The 19,056-nt window shown below is 31.5% G+C and overlaps 7 protein-coding genes across 11 annotated transcripts in view; 4 read left to right on the top strand and 3 right to left on the bottom strand.

Annotated features, from left to right (window-relative positions):
• Positions 1-3,515, bottom strand: part of trc (Serine/threonine-protein kinase tricornered) — a 78,068-nt gene extending 74,553 nt beyond the window's left edge. Inside the window, exons 1-2 of the mRNA XM_066735544.1 lie at positions 3,026-3,515; positions 1,711-1,844 (exon numbers count right to left, since the gene is read on the bottom strand). Coding sequence (XP_066591641.1) covers positions 1,711-1,844; positions 3,026-3,027 — 136 coding nt within the window. The 5' untranslated portion in view covers positions 3,028-3,515. The remainder of the gene's footprint in view (positions 1-1,710; positions 1,845-3,025) is intronic.
• Positions 3,516-3,616: 101 nt separating this feature from the next.
• Taf11 (TATA-box binding protein associated factor 11) lies at positions 3,617-5,534 on the top strand. Of its 2 annotated transcripts, none has more exons than XM_066735552.1 (6): positions 3,617-3,847; positions 4,270-4,371; positions 4,443-4,693; positions 4,781-4,868; positions 4,971-5,067; positions 5,142-5,534. In XM_066735552.1, the coding sequence occupies exons 1-6, from the start codon at positions 3,764-3,766 to the stop codon at positions 5,273-5,275; spliced, it is 756 nt and encodes a 251-aa protein (XP_066591649.1). In that variant the 5' UTR covers positions 3,617-3,763; the 3' UTR covers positions 5,276-5,534. The 2 variants fall into 2 exon arrangements, with proteins under 2 accessions (XP_066591649.1, XP_066591650.1); XM_066735553.1 differs by having other exon boundaries at positions 3,788-4,195.
• A 337-nt stretch (positions 5,535-5,871) lies between these two features.
• Positions 5,872-7,407, top strand: LOC136778301 (low molecular weight phosphotyrosine protein phosphatase-like). Of its 2 annotated transcripts, XM_066735020.1 has the most exons (6): positions 5,872-6,087; positions 6,170-6,393; positions 6,457-6,574; positions 6,686-6,876; positions 6,936-7,097; positions 7,196-7,407. In XM_066735020.1, the coding sequence occupies exons 3-6, from the start codon at positions 6,538-6,540 to the stop codon at positions 7,277-7,279; spliced, it is 474 nt and encodes a 157-aa protein (XP_066591117.1). In that variant the 5' UTR covers positions 5,872-6,087; positions 6,170-6,393; positions 6,457-6,537; the 3' UTR covers positions 7,280-7,407. The 2 variants fall into 2 exon arrangements, with proteins under 2 accessions (XP_066591117.1, XP_066591118.1); XM_066735021.1 differs by lacking the exon at positions 6,457-6,574 and having other exon boundaries at positions 5,878-6,087.
• A 121-nt stretch (positions 7,408-7,528) lies between these two features.
• LOC136778300 (low molecular weight phosphotyrosine protein phosphatase-like) lies at positions 7,529-9,132 on the top strand. The gene is made up of 5 exons (XM_066735019.1): positions 7,529-8,051; positions 8,120-8,310; positions 8,377-8,538; positions 8,621-8,699; positions 8,996-9,132. Exons 1-5 carry the CDS (start codon positions 8,015-8,017, stop codon positions 9,007-9,009), a joined length of 483 nt encoding a protein of 160 aa, XP_066591116.1. The 5' UTR covers positions 7,529-8,014; the 3' UTR covers positions 9,010-9,132.
• DhpD (guanine deaminase) lies at positions 8,709-10,678 on the bottom strand. The gene is made up of 8 exons (XM_066735018.1): positions 10,541-10,678; positions 10,225-10,464; positions 9,872-10,090; positions 9,681-9,788; positions 9,505-9,609; positions 9,221-9,386; positions 9,004-9,150; positions 8,709-8,927 (listed from the first exon to the last, which is right to left on the bottom strand). The coding sequence occupies exons 1-8, from the start codon at positions 10,634-10,636 to the stop codon at positions 8,728-8,730; spliced, it is 1,281 nt and encodes a 426-aa protein (XP_066591115.1). The 5' UTR covers positions 10,637-10,678; the 3' UTR covers positions 8,709-8,727.
• Positions 10,679-10,977: 299 nt separating this feature from the next.
• On the top strand, positions 10,978-14,262 carry LOC136778297 (uncharacterized). Of its 2 annotated transcripts, none has more exons than XM_066735017.1 (10): positions 10,978-11,067; positions 11,517-11,593; positions 11,695-11,999; positions 12,082-12,452; positions 12,538-12,823; positions 12,998-13,163; positions 13,243-13,388; positions 13,467-13,794; positions 13,864-14,057; positions 14,132-14,262. In XM_066735017.1, the coding sequence occupies exons 1-10, from the start codon at positions 10,983-10,985 to the stop codon at positions 14,205-14,207; spliced, it is 2,034 nt and encodes a 677-aa protein (XP_066591114.1). In that variant the 5' UTR covers positions 10,978-10,982; the 3' UTR covers positions 14,208-14,262. The 2 variants fall into 2 exon arrangements, with proteins under 2 accessions (XP_066591114.1, XP_066591113.1); XM_066735016.1 differs by having other exon boundaries at positions 11,695-12,037; positions 12,108-12,452.
• LOC136778296 (post-GPI attachment to proteins factor 6-like) lies at positions 14,244-18,297 on the bottom strand. 2 transcript variants are annotated; one of them, XM_066735015.1, is made up of 14 exons: positions 17,936-18,297; positions 17,678-17,849; positions 17,409-17,622; positions 17,208-17,335; positions 16,849-17,132; positions 16,496-16,773; positions 16,296-16,424; positions 16,024-16,229; positions 15,789-15,946; positions 15,641-15,724; positions 15,492-15,583; positions 15,226-15,420; positions 14,996-15,136; positions 14,244-14,915 (listed from the first exon to the last, which is right to left on the bottom strand). In XM_066735015.1, exons 1-14 carry the CDS (start codon positions 18,015-18,017, stop codon positions 14,763-14,765), a joined length of 2,316 nt encoding a protein of 771 aa, XP_066591112.1. In that variant the 5' UTR covers positions 18,018-18,297; the 3' UTR covers positions 14,244-14,762. The 2 variants fall into 2 exon arrangements, with proteins under 2 accessions (XP_066591112.1, XP_066591111.1); XM_066735014.1 differs by having other exon boundaries at positions 14,246-14,915; positions 15,492-15,724.
• Positions 18,298-19,056: the final 759 nt, after the last annotated feature.

Raw genomic sequence — 19,056 nt, 5'->3', positions numbered from 1 at the left:
CGGTGCGCAGCCACGACCTACGTCTCTGTACACTTGGTTGCCTTTTGCGATTTAATCTTATGCCAGAAGCGCGGACCAAATCCTTATTTTCCTTAGCCACCCCACTCGGGCAAAATTAGTGCCATTTTAGCGTGTCGCGTTTAACGGGTTTCACGCTGCTTCCGCGTTCGAACAATTAAAGTAATTTTTCCAATCTGTCTAACGAGCGGATTTTTTGCCATCCTAAACAAATGACACGAGTGCGTGGCGCAAGGCCGAGCTCGACACGGAGGTAAATTACTTACTCGCCGTTTCCGCTTTGATTTACAAAGAAATGTGACAACATTGTGCGGTAAATGGAACGAAGGATTAAAATAAATCGAAGATTCTATATGATCGAGAAAGGCCATTGAACTTTATTTCTTTACTTACATATCCGCATTTCTAGGACTAGCCGAGGATTCTCTCTATAATCTCTCGTTAAACTAGAATAAGGTATAGGAGATAAAATAATTGGAACGATATTTAGTTTTATAAACTTCATACTATTGTTATTTTTCTACAGATCAAGCAAGTTATTCCTGTAATGATGATATAAGTGAATGTTGTTATAGTGGTAAGTTTTACATAGCAAGGATAAATAGCGTATGTGTAGCTATACAAAATTATAATTTAAGAGTTCGTACTGTTTTGTCAACTTTAAAAAATTGATTTTCTTTCACGAGTTTCAAATCTTTGATATGTTAAAAATATTATGTGCAAATTTCATAAAGATCGGAACAGTTTAAATATATATTTTACCATTTTCTTGGAGCGTGCTCTCGACTGTACGTATAAACCTACGCAAGCACTTTATACGAGTTTTACTTGAAACCATTTCTTTTCTCATGGCTATATTTTCTCCGAAAGTTTTCGATGGATTCTTAAGTAATTTGTGGCACATATTCGTCACATATAAAAATATGCCCGGAATTATAATTATATGAAAAGTTTAGTTTTTCCCATTTTTTAAACAAAATATTGCCCAAAAGAAAAACAGATTTATCGTTATTTTTTTCAATCATCCATCATTTTATTAATATTCCATAAAAATTAACAGTTGTAATGCGTGCTACAGGCACACTCATGTTGGGCATAAATCTCTCAGAATTTTTTATTTCAAATAATCCTTTATTAAAAAAGCATCAACGCCGGTGATATTGGTTTTTTTTTGTAAAAGGGGGTCGGCTATGCATATGCTGCTGCCATTTTAAAATAAATGCTTATGCAAAATGAATAAAAAATTGTTTTCATATATTTTAAGAGTGTTTATATTAAACCTTCAAAGGATCGCAGCAATATCTATTATAGGGGTTGCGTGAAAAGCATTAAAAAAAAAGTTCATTTTTCGGGTGTGTGAAATGTGATAAATCTTTTAAAAAAATTCTGTTTTCTAGCTGGGAACATTGTTTTAAAACTGTCATGTATTTAACTCCATTTAAAATATGTTAATTGATACAAATTTCATGTTATTATTGTAAATTAAATTGTTTCTTTTGTGAATACAAATCAAGAGACACGGTAATATCTCCACGGCAAGTACATTCTTTTTTTTACAGGCGAAGTCTGTTTTTTGTGGGTAATTCTATCTGGTAGGTTTGGTTAATAATTTTTGTTTTCTAAGTATAAGCGTATTTTTTCATGTTTTTTTCTTACCTAAATAAAGAATAATAAAGCTAAGGGTATACGTACCTTCTTGGCTGGGGTTGTTTGTATTTAAATTGGGATGAGATGTTAGAGAAGACGGCGTCTCGTCCTCGGCGACGCCCATCGTCGTTGCTGCTGTTTGCTGGTGATGCGTTTCTACTTCCGTCGCCTCTTCACACCTGGCAAGAAGAAGATACTTTAATTCATCATCCCACAATTTCACTGGCTACCGAGTAGTGCCACTTTGTTTTGCGCGTCTGCTTTAAAGTTTCTTGTTTCCAAACTTTTAGGTTTTCCTTCATCAAACATAAACCTTAATGCATTTAACTTTGCATCTACCATAATTTGTACACTTTTTGTTAGATATTCGACAGAGTAATCTGGAAAAATCTTATTACAAAAATATATTAACATTAATAACCGGAAATTCTATACAAGATAAAAAAAAATGAATATTTAGACCTCACCCGAAAACTCATTTGCTTCGCAGAACAGAAAAATTTTGTTTGATAGTTTTCATACGTGTCCGGATAGAAAGTGTTTATATAAAGCTTCACTTTGGACTAGGAGGAAGGGGGCCTAATGCTTGCAGAGTCAAGAACCCCTAGTAGTCAACATTAAGCGCCTTGCTTACACCATATTGCAAAATGAAATTCGATGAAATAATAATGAACGTGAATTAGTCGGTTTTGATACAATAAGTTGATTTTATTGTGCTCACAAGTATAATTGTTTACCTGTAAAGTGATTGGACCGTCTTCCACATATAAAAATGTGCTAATATGTGTACGCGTGTTACTATATTACACTAAGTCGTTTAGATATGTTCACGTATGCGTTAGCTACTTAAGTGGGAGGTGTGCACGTTATACCTAAAACACGCTAAGAAAATGTATCGAAGAACAAGATTGAAACAGAAAAGCTGGATCAGCTGGACAGTTTTAAGTGCACAGAATGCCCAGAAAAAGAAAAATAATACATGCTTCAGCCAAACCGGTTATGTTTCTAACAAAATTCCCGTCAATCCTTTAACCTTTCCTTGATCATCTTTTCGTACATCAAAGCATTTTTAACTGTTGCTCTTATTTTTACTCTCACTCTCGTTCTTTCTCCAAAGCTACAATCCATCTATTCATTTTCATCTTTCAGCTTCGCAAAACTGATTCATATATTATATGCACAGTATACTCAACACATGTAACCTGCCAATGTGTCGAGATGGACCGTTGCCTTTGAGGGCAACGCTCGCGAAGAATGGCCTTTTTTTCATGCTTCTCATTTAAAATTGTTGCAGGCTAAATCACGGTGATCTTGGCTTAACTGATCCTCTTTCAATTTATGCGTGTAGACATATACTTACATCTTAGCAAATCGATTCGGTTGAAGTCTGCATTCGGATGCTGAGCTTCGAAAAGATATCGCAGATGCACAGATGAGAAAGAAAGAGAGGAAGAAAGATGTGTTGGTACGCGCTGCTTTACTTCTTTTAATCCACAGGACTGGTCAAGCCGTGAACTTCACTATACTCAATAAACCAGTGGAACTGAAGTAAAGTCAACTCTCTCAATTTCCAGCTCACTTGCACGCGCTTAGGATGGTAGATATTTGATACAATACACTTGCGATGCAGTATACAGTACAGTTACAGCTTGTCTCGTCCGACTACTTCTGTGTTTCCCGAACCCCTTGCCTTTTGTGCATGGACTTTACCGCCAATTAGTTGATATTACGAACGTTCTATCAAAACATCGTTTCTTCTAGGCTTTCTCACAATTTATAGTTTGTCAAATTTTTACACTTATCAGTTGCAGTTTCGCAAAGAAGCGAAGGAAATCACCAAAACGTCGAGATATTGACAAATACGTCAGCGTCGCGACACCGTCGACTAAACATTCCTCGTCCAAGCCTGGTGGCGCCACCGCTCGATTAATTCTTTTGTCATGCAAAAAAACATTCTCCTTCTTTCTTTAGATTCTATTGCTTCTTTTTCCAAATAACAATATTTTTCATGATAATCTCTCATTTAAGGCATCTTATTAAATAATGCTCCTGTTGCAACTGTTACTTCGCAATTAATAATGGAACCTTACAAAGCTTTATGCTTTTTCAATATAATTCCTTATCCATTCTAAAAATAAAGATCACGCAGCTTCATAAGGCTCAGTACACTAAAACTATTAAAGTATTAATATTTATTAACATAAAACACAATAGAGAGTTTTTACTGAAAACTAAATTTTTACAGTAAATTTAAATATTGGTGCCACATTGGTTAAACAACATATCAATTTCATTGGTTCGAAAACTTTCTATGCTTCCAGTGTTTGATATTGACCATAGTAGAATTTTAGAGATTTTGTATAAGTAAACCGCATTTACCATAACAGTTTGTTATCCGTGATTATTTATTACATCAATGACTAGTATCACGCAGATATTGTTACAGTTGTTAAATGTATTTGATTTTGGAGTTTCTAACCTTAAAAAGTTACAGTGTTCTAGTGTGTAGATGCCAATCCTGGTTTAAGTGGTATAGTTTATGTAACGTGAATTATACCATTTTAAATAGTTACCCTAAATACAGGTTTTATCTTTGTCTGACAGATCGTCACCAACACTAAACAGAGTTTTCATTCCAAATATTCCAGCTATTCCAGTTTCCAGTGTATTATTTTAAATATGGAGGTTGATGATGTTGCTATTAAGGTAACAAGACACTTGTTGATGTTTCTTTAAGTAATAAACTAGTGTACCAAATTTTTAATAAATAATTGCAGTCTGAATCTGAGATAAAATACTCACAATCAGATACAAAAATACCTGATACCAATCCTGCTGGTACTGTTGAAAGCAAAGAAATAGATATTGTTAAGCATGAAATTGAGCTTCAAGAAGAGCATCCTTCTGAGGATATGTTTGCCAATGATATTATGCTGCCCCAATCAGCATCAGGCAATATCAAGGAAAGGCGAGAGAGTAAAGAAAAAAGTAAAAAGGAATTAGAAGAAGAAGAAAGAGAAAAAATGCAGTTAGTACTATGAATAGATGTTTAACTGATATCTCTAGTTACATTCTTCTTAATAAAATTGCTTTATAATCTTGAACATTATTTTAGAGTATTGGTATCAAATTTTACAGAGGATCAATTAGATAGATATGAAATGTATCGAAGGGCTGCTTTTCCCAAAGCAGCAATTAAAAGGGTAAACATTTTGTTTATGCATTAATAAAATCATATAATTCTTTAAACTACAGTAATGAAATATATTAATTAGTTTTTAATGATTTGTGTTTTCGCTTCACAGATTATGCAAACTATAACTGGCTGCTCTGTATCCCAAAATGTTGTGATAGCTATGTCAGGTATAGCAAAAGTTTTTGTTGGAGAAATAGTAGAAGAAGGTACAATACAAATAATGCTTTTCCCATAAAATTTAAAGCAAAATCATTATTATAATATAATAATTTTTAAATAGCACTCGATGTAATGGAAGCCCATGGAGAGACAGGTCCATTACAGCCTAAACACTTGCGGGAGGCAGTAAGGAAATTGAGATTACAGGGACAAATACCGAATTCACGTGCACACAAGGCATTCTTTAGGCTATAAATTTAATTTAATTTAATGTAAATATAAATCAAATATTTTTAACAATAAGAAAACAACACTATATAGTTGTGCATATTTTTCTATCAATCAGTTCATCAATTAATTTTAACTTATAATATATCAAGAAAGGTATTTTCATTTAATGATCTCAAAATAAGGACTAACCAAAAATCATGATAGTGTCTCGACGGCGAACATAAAAGTGACAACGAGACATTGCTCTCTTGTACAGCAAGGTTGTGTTTTACCATATGTATGATGAAAAGACAATAGATAAAATAAATTTAATTTAAATATTAAAACGTTTCAAAGGTTTCAAACTATATATTTATTTAAGCCGCCATTTTAAATACGTAAATCTGTTGTTTTTAGAAAAGTTCGATTATTTAAATTAGTTTTAAATTTAGACAAATTTAGATTGTTTCTTTTATGCGTTTTATTATATATTATTAGAGTGTGAATTTACACCGGTATTTAAATAAGTAGAAGGCATGATATGCGAATTTTATTTGGAATAATATTAATAATTTATTGGTTTGGCAGTGATCTTTATGAAGTGCATAAAAATGTTGCATTAGATATTCATCCCGATACGGATAGTAATGATAGTTTAAATAATTTGCGAAATCATATGGATAAGAAAAATACTTTGCAAGATTTCAAAGACTTTCCTGAACAATTTTATTCTCGACGCTTATTAATTTATTCAAAATTAAACTCCCATAGACAGCGGCGGTGTAAAAGACATTTAAATGGTAAAACGCCAGATGCATCTGATTACGAAGAGCCTGTCGCAGAAGTGAATGAGAACCGTAAGATAACGAGGAAGAAATTGATGTTAGTCTGTTAATTAGAAAAAAAAAACTAAAAGATCGCTTATTAATAATATTGCAGGATTTGAAGTTTGGGATGATTGGGGTAAATGGAGTACATGTAGTGTAACATGTGGAGCCGGTCGCAAAGTTCGATGGAGACACTGCTCCGCTGAAACTTGTGTCAAAGGGTTAAAAAAAGTTCAAATTAAAAGTTGTCAAGCTCAAAATTGCAGTTCTAAAGGATTTCTCAATTGGCTGGGCATAAAAACATAATTAAAAGGATTTCACATTCCATTCATATTTGTAAGAAAATATAACCTCTACTAAATTTATTGTTAAATTTTTATACGTAATTTATTTGACTAGAAGTATAAAATAAATCAAACATTTGTACATTATCATTAAATTGAAAAGACAGTAAATATTATTAGGAGGTAAGAAATAACTATGGCTCCAAAAAAAAAAGTTCTCATGATCTGTTTGGGTAGGTATATTTTTTTCTAACTTTTTATAACTGCTCTAAACTAGAATTAAACTCTTTATTAATAATTTAATGAAAAAATTCTTATAAATTAAAATAATTCTTTTGCAACAGGTAATATATGCCGCTCTCCTATAGCAGAAGCTGTGTTCGCTGATTATATTAATAAAATGAATCTCACCAATTCTTGGGAAGTAGAAAGTGCAGCTCTTATAGGATACCATACTGGTAAAGGTCCTGACCGCAGAGCTATGTCTGTATTGCGAGAAAAAGGGATCAATGATTATTGTCATAAAGCAAGACCTGTAAGTTGATGATAGAAATTGCAAAATCATAATAATTCTAACAGTTTTTCAATCCATAGATTACTGAGGAAGATTTTCATAATTTTGATTGGATATTTGGCATGGATGAAGATAATATCGATGAATTAGAAAGCATGAAACCTAACAAAAGTAAAGCTCAAATTGAACTTCTTGGGAAATATGATCCTAAAGGTGAACTTATAATAAGAGATCCTTATTATGTAAGTAATACTTAATCATGTCTATATTTTTTAAATTAGAAGCTGTTGCAAGTCATTAAAAAGGTAAAATATTAAGCTAAATTTCTTTATTATTATAGGATAGTGATAGTGCAGGATTTTATAAAGCATACGAACAATGTGTGAGAAGTGTGGCTTCTTTTCTAGAAAAAAATACTAGCTAAATTAGTATATAGCAAGATTGGAAAAAAGAAACAGTTTCAATAACATTTTAAATTATGTAATGTACCATGAATAATAATAAGGATTTAAAATTGAATCGTTAAGAATAAAATATCTACTAACAAATGGAGTTGATGAAATATCTATTTTTTGGAAATATAAGTTTTTCTTCATCAATTAATTTTATATAGATTAGATAACGATGCTAAGTGACATTCGGAAGCGAACTATTATAAAGAAAATCATTGCTCTATTAAAGCTTATATAATTTTGGTTTCGAATCCCAGTCGGTGTTTAAAGCTTTGAATAATATATATATATATATATATATATATATAGCAATAGGAGTAATAGATATAAGATACTAGGCTAGACGGCGATTAGCAGTCAAACCAAACCAGACGCAGGCGGCTCGCTGCAATGTAGAAGGTTAAAGCTTCGATGGAAGCTTTGGAGTAGTTTAAAAGAAAAATAAATATGCCGTCCTGCTACATCCTGTCTGACCTGATTCCTTCCAGCTATATAATGCTACATTTAGCTCTGCAACAGCAGAACTACGTTTTATGTTTTAACCGATAATCTTAACCTCTGATTTCTCTTCAATCAAGCTTAAACTTTATAAGAGTAGTTTTGTAATTTAATTATATTGAAGATTTAATATATATATATATATATATCATTATATAAGCAGACTACAGTGTTACTTCTACATAAAAGTAAAAATTACTTGCTGTAATATGTCATCAAAGAAAAGAGTGCTAATGGTTTGTCTAGGTAAATGTTAAATGCTTTATATTAATAGTTATTAAATAAGATTGTTTTAATTATATTGTAAAACACAGGTAATAGCTGCAGATCTCCTATAGCGGAGGCTATATTTGCAACAGAAATAAAAAGAATGGGAATAGAAGATGATTGGGATGTTGATAGTGCTGCTGTTTTAGATTACCATGTTGGTAACAGTCCGGAGCCTAGAGCACAAGCTGTATTAATTAATAAAGGAATTACCGATTACAATCACAAAGCTAGAAAGGTAATACGGTAGAAGCAATGATTATCTTATTTTATTTAGTAGATTAACTGGGATTAATATTTGTAGATTACGGAAGTAGATTTCTATACATTTGATTGGATACTTGGCATGGATTATTATGTTATGACAGAGCTATTCTCAATACAGCCGCCCAATAGTAAAGCAGTAATTGAATTGCTTGGAAAATATCATACAAATGGAGAGATTAATATACGGGATCCACTATTTGTAAGTTCACATCTTAATTATTTAAATTTCTTAAATGATTATACAATTTACATTAGAAAGCAAATAATAAATGTTTTAATAGGATAATGACAGCAGTGGTTTTGAAGAGACTTTTGATATTTCCTTAGTATGTATATTAAACTTTTTGGACCTTTATAAAGGTACGCACAGTTTAAAATTATATTTTATTTATTTTACTCTATTCCCATTAACGAAAACTTGGACTATATTCCTGTCATCACCAGAATATATAAATCTTTGAAAATTTTCTTCAAGAGTATAGGTTTTCAAATTTTCTAGTAGACTGTTCAATGTTTTTAAGTCTATTATAAGAGCATCAAACTGTTTTCCAGGCTCCAAATTTCCTACCTCCTTGTCTATTTTTAAAGCTGAAAAGAATATAACTTAAAATAATTTCTGTGCTTGATTAAAATTAATTGTATAATTATTTTTGCAGAAGCTCACACTTAGCTCCTCCAAGGGTTGCTAAATAAAAGGCCTCCTTATAATCAAGCGCTTTATAATTTTGATTAAGCATTTCAAGATGTGTAGACACCTGTAAAGCTGCTCTAATAGCGTTTAGCATACAATAACTGTCTCCTCCAGAAACATCTGTAGGAAGTTTAACATATTAACTCACTATACCAAAGTAATAATGAAGATATTTCATAAACTACAGTACCTGTGCCGAGACCAACGGTGATTCCTTTAGACTGTAATCTTCGTACATCGCAAAGACCACTTTTTAAACATGTATTCGATGCTGGACAATGAATAATAGAAGTGCCTCGTTCTTTCAGTAACGTGATTTCATTATTTGTAAGATGAACTCCGTGAGCTAATATTGTCTTGATGTTTAAATAAAGTACTTAGTAATTAGACTTTTGATTGATCAATTTTGCGTCGTCTTCATATATGCTTACTCGTTTTAAATGCAAACTGAAGTTGTTATATCTTATAACATACCTTTTCTGTAAGAAGACGCGCCTCATCGAATACAGCAGCATACGACGGTAAATTATATTTTTCAGATGTTGCTGTAATTTCGTCTAAATTCTCAGAAATATGACTCTAAAATGAAGTAAGTTTATAATAATGTAAACTAAAACTTTTTACATGATAATTAAGCTTATCTTAATTACCTGTATATGGAGATTTTCATTTTTTGCTAATTCTGCCAATTGTTTCATCAATGGCATATCACAGCTGAGTGGAAATCTTGGTGTTATAATGGGTTTTACCAAAGAGCTCTAGAATAAGTCTACATGCGAATATTTGTAGTTTACGTACTTAAAATAATATTTCGCTAATTATATACTAGCTTTCTACTTACTCCAATTTCTTTAATCTCTTCAATAAATTTTACTGTCTCTTTTATACATTCATTCAAATTTTCATAATAATTATCATTACGCTCAACATTCATATTTACTTTACCAATAAATGCTCTTTGACCAATTTTAGCAGCCTTTTGACCAAGAATTACGGAAGCTCTTGTGTAAAGCGATGCAAAATAGCATGCCGTTGTAGTACCGACTGAGAGACATCTTTTCTATTATAAACAAAATTTTTAAATTCCATCTTTTATGAAACGTTATACATTAAGGACAAATAGCGTGCAAAATTGACGTTAATGTTATCACAAAATTTTACTTTATAATTTGAGTCTACGTTATTCCTACTTACCACAACAGCATCAAATACGCGTGTAGCGAACTGCTCGTTTGAAAATTGTAGCTCCAATGGAAAAGTATATGCTTCTAACCAGTCTAATAAGCCTTTATCGTACCCCAGTCCCAAATTTGGGAATTGCACGGCATGAAGGTGACAATCGATGAAGCCAGGTATTAAAAATTGGTCTTCTTGCAAAATAATAATTTTATCTGCTTTTACATTTTTTTCAGGATTTACAATAACTTTGCTAATCTAATAATAAATTATAAATATTATTATCACACGTCTCATGCGTTTAAGTGGTGCACAAAAAAATTGTATTAGGTACCATTCCGTTTTCGACTAAAATCGCAGCTTTTGGAACGACTATCAATTCTCCTGCATCGTTACAATGAATAAATGGGCCGATAATTGCTAAAGTCATTTTTGAAGTCTTCTTATCGATGATTGTTAATTAATAAAATTTAAGAAGCTTCTCTTACACTCTTATTCTATTGATAGATTCCTATTTAATAAGATCAAATAGAAAAATATCCATTTGTGAAATTATTATTCTGTAACAAATTTGAGTACTCTGTCTTCAATTTGAAAATAATAAATTCAAGGTATTATGGAATATATACGTTTTATCGATTTAACAAAGCCTCAGGAAATAGTCTTCCTACCAAACGCTCCAAAAGAAGTTGAAGCGAACTCAGCAATACCAAGCAAATAGTTATTTTACACTTATTTATTTATTTATTTAAAATAGTCAATACAACCATAATAAAATGAAGAAGTCTGAAAAACAGTCACCAGAAACACACAGAGAATTTTTGGATTTGGACACGGACGACGAAGACTTTGGTCCACGGAGTAAGTATACGAAAATAGCGATAACTCATGAGTTACGCAACTTCCGCTAAATATTAAATCAATTAAAGAGAATATTCAGTAGACTATTTTCTACGAGCTAAATCCAATACTAAAACCTTGGTAGTTAATACGCAACTGAAATTGTACTTTACTCAAGCATTAACTAATGCACTCTCTGTGATACACAGAGATATTATATTACATAAATTCAGATAAAACTAATCATGGGCCATTAATGATAGATGAAATCGGAGTGGGGAAAGTACACTTTTTATGCCTTACGCGGTATACTAACGTATTGTTACTATTAAAAAAACTATGCTCGACTAAATATAGATTATGATACAAAGTTAAAAAAAACTTGTACGAATTCGATTTCGAGCTGCACATTATTGATCTTTAGCCTCAGGCTTATAGCTACAACACTTTTTGTCATGTTTACATTACAGAGACGCCAGAAACCGAAGAGGAGCTTCCGGTCGAGCCGGAAAAGCCAGTGTTTAGTAACGAGGATCTCAATACGCTAGTCAGTATGCAAGCTTGTGTGTTATTGGCGCTCGTATTAATTTCTCTCCATTCGCTGGATAAGCCTTATACTAAAATTCACGGTCATATTGATTTATCAAGGTTCGTCATGTTCAAGATCTCACGATAATTCCGTCGATCCAACCAGCCGATTGGAGTGAGGAATGCTGCAGAGTTATACGAGAATTTTTTCAAGATCCTTCATATACGACGTTGATAATCTATTACGAAGATGGAAAATTAAATGCAACTTTGCGATCCCTAGATTATTGCGATTCTACTGCCTTTGCCTATTTTACGAGAGCCCCCTGGCACGTCTATACCGTAGACAATTTCTTAACGACCGTCTTATTCGGAGTAATCAACAGAGACGCGAACAATAGTATTTTAAAATTTATGCAAAATTTGTACGCACCGATTATTTTGAGACACGAGTGGCCGCAAAGTATCCTTTTAACGATTTGGTTAATTTTTCTTCCTCTTATTCAGGATTATCCTCAATTTTGTCCCATCAGTAATACAAAACGCCTTGTTCTCCAGTTTACATGGATTTCTTGTCTGCTTCACTGATTATGTCTACAAATTGCGAGATAGAACGGTACTATACATTCCAAGGGAAGGCCTGCAGGAAGCGCGCAAATACAAACACTCCTCTGACGTTGATATCGCTTCATCTCCGGATGAGTCGAGTAATTCGAGCTTCCAGGAGAGCCCCGAAGACAAAGAGAAATTATTAGTACAGAGATTAGAGAACGTTGTTTCTTATTGGATAAAGCAAATTCGAGAAGCACTCGCTAATATGTATACGAGGAAAAAGTTAGAAAATTTAAAAGACGAAGTTAAACACTGGGAGACAATTTGTTCGTTAATTTTATGCGCTACAATGTTACGTATATATATTATTGATATTTTACATTTTTAATTCTATTTGGGTATTACTCGTAGATTCGAACTTCAAATATTTGCACGATAATCAATTACAAGGTGGTGATGTTCAATCGATTATTCGAATATTGTCAAATGTCTGCTCTGCAAAAGTCGAGCCTTTTCGACAGTTGATTACACGTGTCAGGAACGCAATTAACGAGAGCAGATCAAATTTGGAGTATTTAAAATTATTACCCGATGCTGAAGAAAGCGACGATCTTTTAAGCGAAATTCATATTAACATTACGCGTACCATTTACTTGAGCTTCTTTATTTGGCAAGAATCACCTTTTTACAAAACTCGGTGAGATCATAAATTTTATGTCAAGTATAGCGTTTTTATTATAATTTATAACAAATTATAATTTATTTGCGATAATTATTTCTAAGCATGCTAATATAATCATCAGGTTGTTCGTGTGAAAATTTAGTCAAGTGCTAATAAATTAACATGGACATAAAATCGTCTTTATTACAGGTATAACATGGAAAAGCTTTACCAAACGCTGAGTACACAAATTATATTACGCTGTCAAGAGTATGCAAACCATCATAAAATATTTGAAGGTGATGCGGAAAATGTGATATCTGTATTTACAAAGTGTATTTTGTATTGTGAAATGTACAAAAAAGTTTTTTCAATCGTGAGAAAAGCACTTTTCCATTAACATACATAAAATAAGAAATTATTATAAAATATTACGTATAACTCCTCTGTTTCAGCTTACACAAAATATTCTATCTTATTCCAATAACGAGAATCAGTCATATTGCATAGACAACGAAAGTATTTTCCAAAATATTGATGTGTTTGTAAAAAGATGCCACGACGTTATTGATATTTGTGATGCAAATACTGTTTTCGGAAGGTACTAAACTACTTACAAAATTATTTGTTAAATTTACGCGAATAGATTACATCGTTTGAATTATTACGTTAATAATAGATGCAACAAAGTGGGCATGCTTGGTGGACCAAAGGGAATTGAACACGAAAGATGCTGCCGAAATATAAAAAATATTTTTCACGAAAATTTGATGGAGCTTTCTATGGCTCAGCACATTATATTGGACGTGCATAATTATAAATGGATAGAGAAATTTCATAAATTTAAAACAGTTGTTTCACAACTGGAATACATGGTACGAGATTTAATTGACTTTATTTTTGAAAATGTTACGAGTGTACAAGAAGGAATCGAAGCTATTTATGCTCTGCAAATATTTAAAAAACGAAAATGTTTGCGCGAATTAATAGAAAAAAAGTGGAATCAGGTAAAAGCCAATTTCGTCACTTAGACTGTGTTATCCATTGAAGATTGAATATATTAATTATATTTAAAGGTGTGGTTAATATTCGATGAAGAAATTGAAAGTTGCAGCATCTCGATCATCGACGAAATAAAAACACCTTCTTTTTCATTTTATCATTTAGGACTCTTATCAGGTTTATCTATCAAACAACGCTATTTAAATCAACAATATGAAATGATGATTAACGCATCTGATTGGTTTGATGGAAACAGTGTACAGGCAAAGTATGGAGTAAATATTAAAACTGATTCACACACACAGATTATGAAATAATATACAGAAATCTTCTTTCTTACAGATATACATTAAAACGATACAAGTCTGTTTTAGATGCTATCATTAAATATAAAAATATATTGTCTACAACATACTGATTAATAGGAATTAATTAATGAATTCATATGTTTAAGAAATGTATTACTCTATATCTTTATTCCATGTAACATTTATATAAAATCTATCTTTATTTTCTCTACTTTCCTCAATATGGGATTTACGAAAATATACTTAACTTTTTAATTTCCCTATATAAAATATTAGATTCGAACAATCTATTCTTTTTATAATTAAAACACACGATTGTTAAAACTAATGTAAAAAATTAGACATTAACATAATATATTTGATCATTATAAAACAAGTCTTTTTGAGTTAACCTTTAGAGCGCTGTTTTTTTTCCCCCAAAAACTTTCTAGAATTATTTTTTTTTCGAATAGTATGTTTTAATAGATCTCGAGATGTCCGAATATAAAGGAGATTAATTTTATAAATATTGACTATTAATACTTATAATTCGTAAGATTATGACAATTTAGCCTTTCTATGATAATTAAAAGCATGGTAAGCACACAATAAACTAATTTTTTTCAACGTCTAAGTTAAATTTTTTCAGCTTTCTAAAGGTTGATTATCATTTAAAGTAAAAATACTTACAAAAAAACGGGGCTCCCAGGAGTATTTAACAATTCACCATTGTCACTGCATGAGCTACCATTTAAACAAGATTTTTGGCTTGGTGTTTTGTGTGGTAATAAAAATATAAGGGAAATGGCCATTATTCCATGCCAAACACTATGTACGTACTGAAAATAATTATTTTACCAGCTGTACCATGTATGAAATATAATAGTGTTATATCACTTTTTCATCTATTTATACGTACTGGGTAATTTGATTCTGTCTCTATAAAACAATAGAGAATTAAACCTATTCCAGCCAATAAAAACCCCATAGATGATTTTGTTAAGTTTTTCGGTCTAATTACGTTTTTGGCACTAATGCAATTATAAATATACATTCCAACCTGTGTAATAAGTGAATATCAATGCGTTGATATTTAAATTGTAAATACAAGATATTTACACAAATGTATTATAACTTTAGTTATTTTACCGGAATCATCGATCCTATTGCCAAAGGAACTAAGACGCTAGGTAAACCTTTTCTGTCCCATTCCACGCCAAACGCAATCATAAGAACTCCAGTCATATGGCACAGTGGAACAAATCGACTTGGTAAATTAGCCATTGCTACCAGTGTGACCCAAAATGCTAGTATACTAGAGAAAAAATCACTGTATTGTAAAACCTGAAATGTATACTTTTAGTAATTTAATTATGAAGTTTTTAATATGAACGATTGTAATTTGTAAACTGTACTTCATATTTAACAATACAATAGTTCAGGGCACGTTGATCACAAGCATGATAAAAAGAAGAGGACAACATTGTTGATGTATATACTAATCCTTCTGCAAACAAGCCACGATTAATTGTCATAATGATGGATAGTATAAAAAATGCATTACTCAAGGTCAACATTACTGTTGACATAACTAAAAATGTCTCAGAATTAGCACTGCTAGCATCGGTACAACCCCAGCCTTTGTAACCTGTTTATAAAAACTGTCATTAGTTTTCTTAAAAATTAAGTTAGGATATATATTTAAATTATACCTTCGTAGCAGTTACAGGTTGTATAGTATAGAAATCCTTTGTGAACCTCTAGGCAAGCTCCATGACTACCGCAGGAATGATTACCAGGAAACACGCATTTCCTTGTTTGTATATCTAGAGAAACTAAAATCCCATCCATCTCACATACAATGGGGTGGCTTGTTTATAAAAGCATTTATTAGTGATTTATAATAAATTTACATTAAAATGCTAAACTTGCCAATTGTAATCTTACCCATTCATGTGACAGCTTGCTTCTAATGATATGTACCAAGTATCTGTTTGTGGATATGGTATCAAGATAAATTCATCATGTTTATGAAAAGAAGACAATTTAATTGACAAATTGTCATCATTACACATATTTTTTCCTTCTGTTCTCTTAGGTATTTGGCCAGGGTATATACAAATATTAACAATAACTAATTGTTTTGAGAGTGTCTATATAAATGCAATTTAAACATTATACATAATATAATACCTATATAAAGAGAGTATTGAGCTTACTTTATCCATTTCCAAGTGTACACCAATATTTAATGTACCCCCTGTATCCAATAGTGATAAAATATTAAATTGTGTTATAATTGGGTAGCTGTCAGTTAATAATATCCAAGGTGTCAACCAATCTCGTCCCTATAAAATGTTAGGATTAATTGGACAATTTTTTGTATATACTCTTAAAGCATAAACCATAAATTAATCACCTGAAATAAGTAAATACTGGAAAAAGATTGAGAATGCTTTACTCTGGTAAGCTTAAATCTTGGAAGGCAAATATCTTCTATATTTGATCCATTGCCTGTCAAGTAGGATTTAGCACTGTTATAAGTAACAGAATTCTTTGCAAGACTAGAATTAATTTTAGCAAATGGTAATAGATGCTTAGAGTCATCCACATTCAATCGACTTGAATTAGTGGAAAATGTAGGAGCATTTTGATATTTATTTAAAGTAGGCTTTGGCGTTATCCTAATTGGACAATCTGAGAATAAAATTTCATATAGATTTGAATATATTTTTAAAAATGATTTAATATTACATAAATTAAATAGCCTACCTGATAAGGTAACTTGAACATTAAATTCTATAATACTTTCTGATATCACCATTAAATAATAATAACTATCCTCAAATGGAGAATATTCCTTAAATGTATATGAATCTCTTGTTGTTATATTTCCTATCTTTATAGGTTGAGTATGATTATAAACTGGTAAAGAGCGTCCTTTGAGTGCTAAAGATTTTATACAAAAATTTTGATTTTTATGAGATAAAGATGTAGTAAAATTACACCCCCAAATTTGAATTTTAAAGCTCCAGGTACCAGATGGTATATAAACTCTATGAAAAATAATATCATCTATTCATTATTACAATAGATTAACTTTAAGATAATAAATTGAGTTAACAATTTACTTGTAAAATGAAATAGTTTCTTTTGTCTTTAATATTTGCTTAGAACCACTGAAGATATTTTGTATACTGTTTGCTTGATTCCACACAGCTACTGAACCTATGCTATAATGACACTTATGACCAAGGCCCTAAATAAAATAATTAATTACTTAATTTTTTTGAAATCATTTAAATTAAATGTTGCATTTAAAATATAGTTACTTGTTGTTGTACTTTCTCATCCCAATAAGTCATGTATGCTCCCACAAACCAATCACCTGATTGCGGACCATACACAGGTAACAATGCAGTAATTTTTGACTCAAAAGACGTTATTGCAGATATTTTATACATATGTTGGTTTTGTACATACATATTTTTAGGAAATGTAGCATTGTCTATGCTTATGATAGGATAGCTTCCCCATTGCAAATAACTGTAAATTGTATTTTTTAAATGATTTACAAAAGACAGAAAAAAAAAATAATTACATGTGCACTTCTCTCTCAGGACAATCTTTTCCATCCACAAATGCAGCAAACTGCCATGTTGCTCTTAACACTTCTTGTGGAACAGTATAATGAAAGATTGTTACATCTGAATAAGATTTAAATGGACGTAAGGCACCCTCTTGACTTGCTTCTGGTATGCTGCATTCTTTTCCTATTTATAAGAAATTCCAAAATTCAATTATAAAACTAATAAAGTATGAATCAACATCATCCATCATCTTTAGTTAAATATTTTACCTGATAAAAATATTATGATAAAGTATATGCTTATCCGAAAGAAAGTATTGCACCAAGTTAATGGGATACATCTTAAGAACATTATATGTTATTTTAAACACGTTTCTTGAAATATTGTCATCACTTTTGTATCAATTAATATGAATAACAAAAGGCAACGTATAATTGTTAAAACTTTTGCCTAGTGACACTTTTGAATACATGAGGTAGTAATTTTTAAAAAACTTCTCGCAGTTACTTTATTACCTAACTCAAACGCCTCTCATACACACCTGTAGCATATAAATATAAATTAAAAACAATAAACATAACAGTAAACAGCGTTCTCAAACTTAGCATATTTAAGCTGCTCTGTAAGCAGCGTTGCCAAGTCCGCCATGTTGGAAGATACTACGCTGTATAGTTTGTTGGCGAGAATTGAATATACCACGCAAAATGTATAGTAAGTGTGATTCACAGAGAAGAAACGAAGTATAGTGTTTTAGGTATAATAAGCTCTCAGTGCTTTCGGACTTGTTTTGGCCATTAAAGGTACGATTTCACTTGTCGCTCGTCGCTAGCGACAAATGGTCACGTGGGATAAAGTATACACTTTCTGCGACACTGAAATAAAGTTGAATTTATCCAACTTTTCAGCGACATCGCTAGTATCGCCCGTATCGCCTGTATCGCTGCTCTGTATACTATGTATTCAACGGAACGGAACAGGCGGATCGTGTGAATTTTAAATTTGAAAAATGGATGGAAATTCAAATTGAAAATACATTTGTCACAATTATAGCAAGCCGATACATATGAAGCTAAAATAATATAATGAATAATTATTGTAATTAATATATAAAAAACGTTGAATATAATTAACCCAAAAAACAGGCTTTGCTTGTAAAATAATACGGCATATATACAGAGTGAAGCTGTTATACCGCCCTAGAATATAGATGCGGAAAGACGAGTATCTCTTTAATTATAAAAGATATTCAATTTGTGCATAGGACATTCTCGAATCCTCTTGTTATTTGCTTTCGCAAAGGTCATATAAAAAAATTGAATATCTCTTATAGTTAAAAAGATATGCATCTTTTTCTACTAATGTTTTGGGGCGGTTTAAGTTCCTCACCCTG

This window comes from Prorops nasuta, unplaced genomic scaffold (genome assembly GCF_024137725.1).
Source record: "Prorops nasuta isolate Cenicafe-Biocafe unplaced genomic scaffold, Cenicafe_Pnas_1.2 PNAS00014, whole genome shotgun sequence".
NCBI classification, from domain to species: Eukaryota; Metazoa; Arthropoda; class Insecta; order Hymenoptera; family Bethylidae; genus Prorops; species Prorops nasuta.
Note: the sequence above shows the minus strand (reverse complement) of the source record. Positions and strands in the feature narration are given on the sequence as shown.

Bases quoted from the DNA above. Each gene is read 5' to 3' on its own strand.
- LOC136778300 (XM_066735019.1), top strand. From the start codon at position 8,015: ATGTCATCAAAGAAAAGAGTGCTAATGGTTTGTCTAG. The intron at 8,311-8,376 runs GTAATACGGTAG...TAATATTTGTAG, and splicing joins ACAATCACAAAGCTAGAAAG to ATTACGGAAGTAGATTTCTA. The intron at 8,539-8,620 runs GTAAGTTCACAT...ATGTTTTAATAG, and splicing joins ATATACGGGATCCACTATTT to GATAATGACAGCAGTGGTTT.
- LOC136778296 (XM_066735014.1), bottom strand. From the start codon at position 18,017: ATGTTCTTAAGATGTATCCCATTAACTTGGTGCAATACTTTCTTTCGG. The intron at 15,947-16,023 runs GTAAGATTACAA...TTTATAAACAAG, and splicing joins GCAAGCTGTCACATGAATGG to CCACCCCATTGTATGTGAGA. The intron at 14,916-14,995 runs GTACGTATAAAT...AATTATTTTCAG, and splicing joins AGACAGAATCAAATTACCCA to TACGTACATAGTGTTTGGCA.
- LOC136778297 (XM_066735016.1), top strand. From the start codon at position 10,983: ATGAAGAAGTCTGAAAAACAGTCACCAGAAACACACAGAGAATTTTTG. The intron at 12,824-12,997 runs GTGAGATCATAA...TCTTTATTACAG, and splicing joins TCACCTTTTTACAAAACTCG to GTATAACATGGAAAAGCTTT. The intron at 13,164-13,242 runs GTGAGAAAAGCA...CCTCTGTTTCAG, and splicing joins ACAAAAAAGTTTTTTCAATC to CTTACACAAAATATTCTATC.
- LOC136778301 (XM_066735020.1), top strand. From the start codon at position 6,538: ATGGCTCCAAAAAAAAAAGTTCTCATGATCTGTTTGG. The intron at 6,575-6,685 runs GTAGGTATATTT...CTTTTGCAACAG, and splicing joins AGTTCTCATGATCTGTTTGG to GTAATATATGCCGCTCTCCT. The intron at 6,877-6,935 runs GTAAGTTGATGA...TTCAATCCATAG, and splicing joins ATTGTCATAAAGCAAGACCT to ATTACTGAGGAAGATTTTCA.
- DhpD (XM_066735018.1), bottom strand. From the start codon at position 10,636: ATGACTTTAGCAATTATCGGCCCATTTATTCATTGTAACGATGCAGGA. The intron at 10,465-10,540 runs GTACCTAATACA...ATTTATTATTAG, and splicing joins TTTTAGTCGAAAACGGAATG to ATTAGCAAAGTTATTGTAAA. The intron at 9,610-9,680 runs GTAATTAAGATA...ACTTCATTTTAG, and splicing joins ATGAAAATCTCCATATACAG to AGTCATATTTCTGAGAATTT.
- Taf11 (XM_066735552.1), top strand. From the start codon at position 3,764: ATGCTTTTTCAATATAATTCCTTATCCATTCTAAAAATAAAGATCACG. The intron at 3,848-4,269 runs GTATTAATATTT...TTTGTCTGACAG, and splicing joins AGTACACTAAAACTATTAAA to ATCGTCACCAACACTAAACA. The intron at 4,694-4,780 runs GTTAGTACTATG...ACATTATTTTAG, and splicing joins GAAGAAAGAGAAAAAATGCA to AGTATTGGTATCAAATTTTA.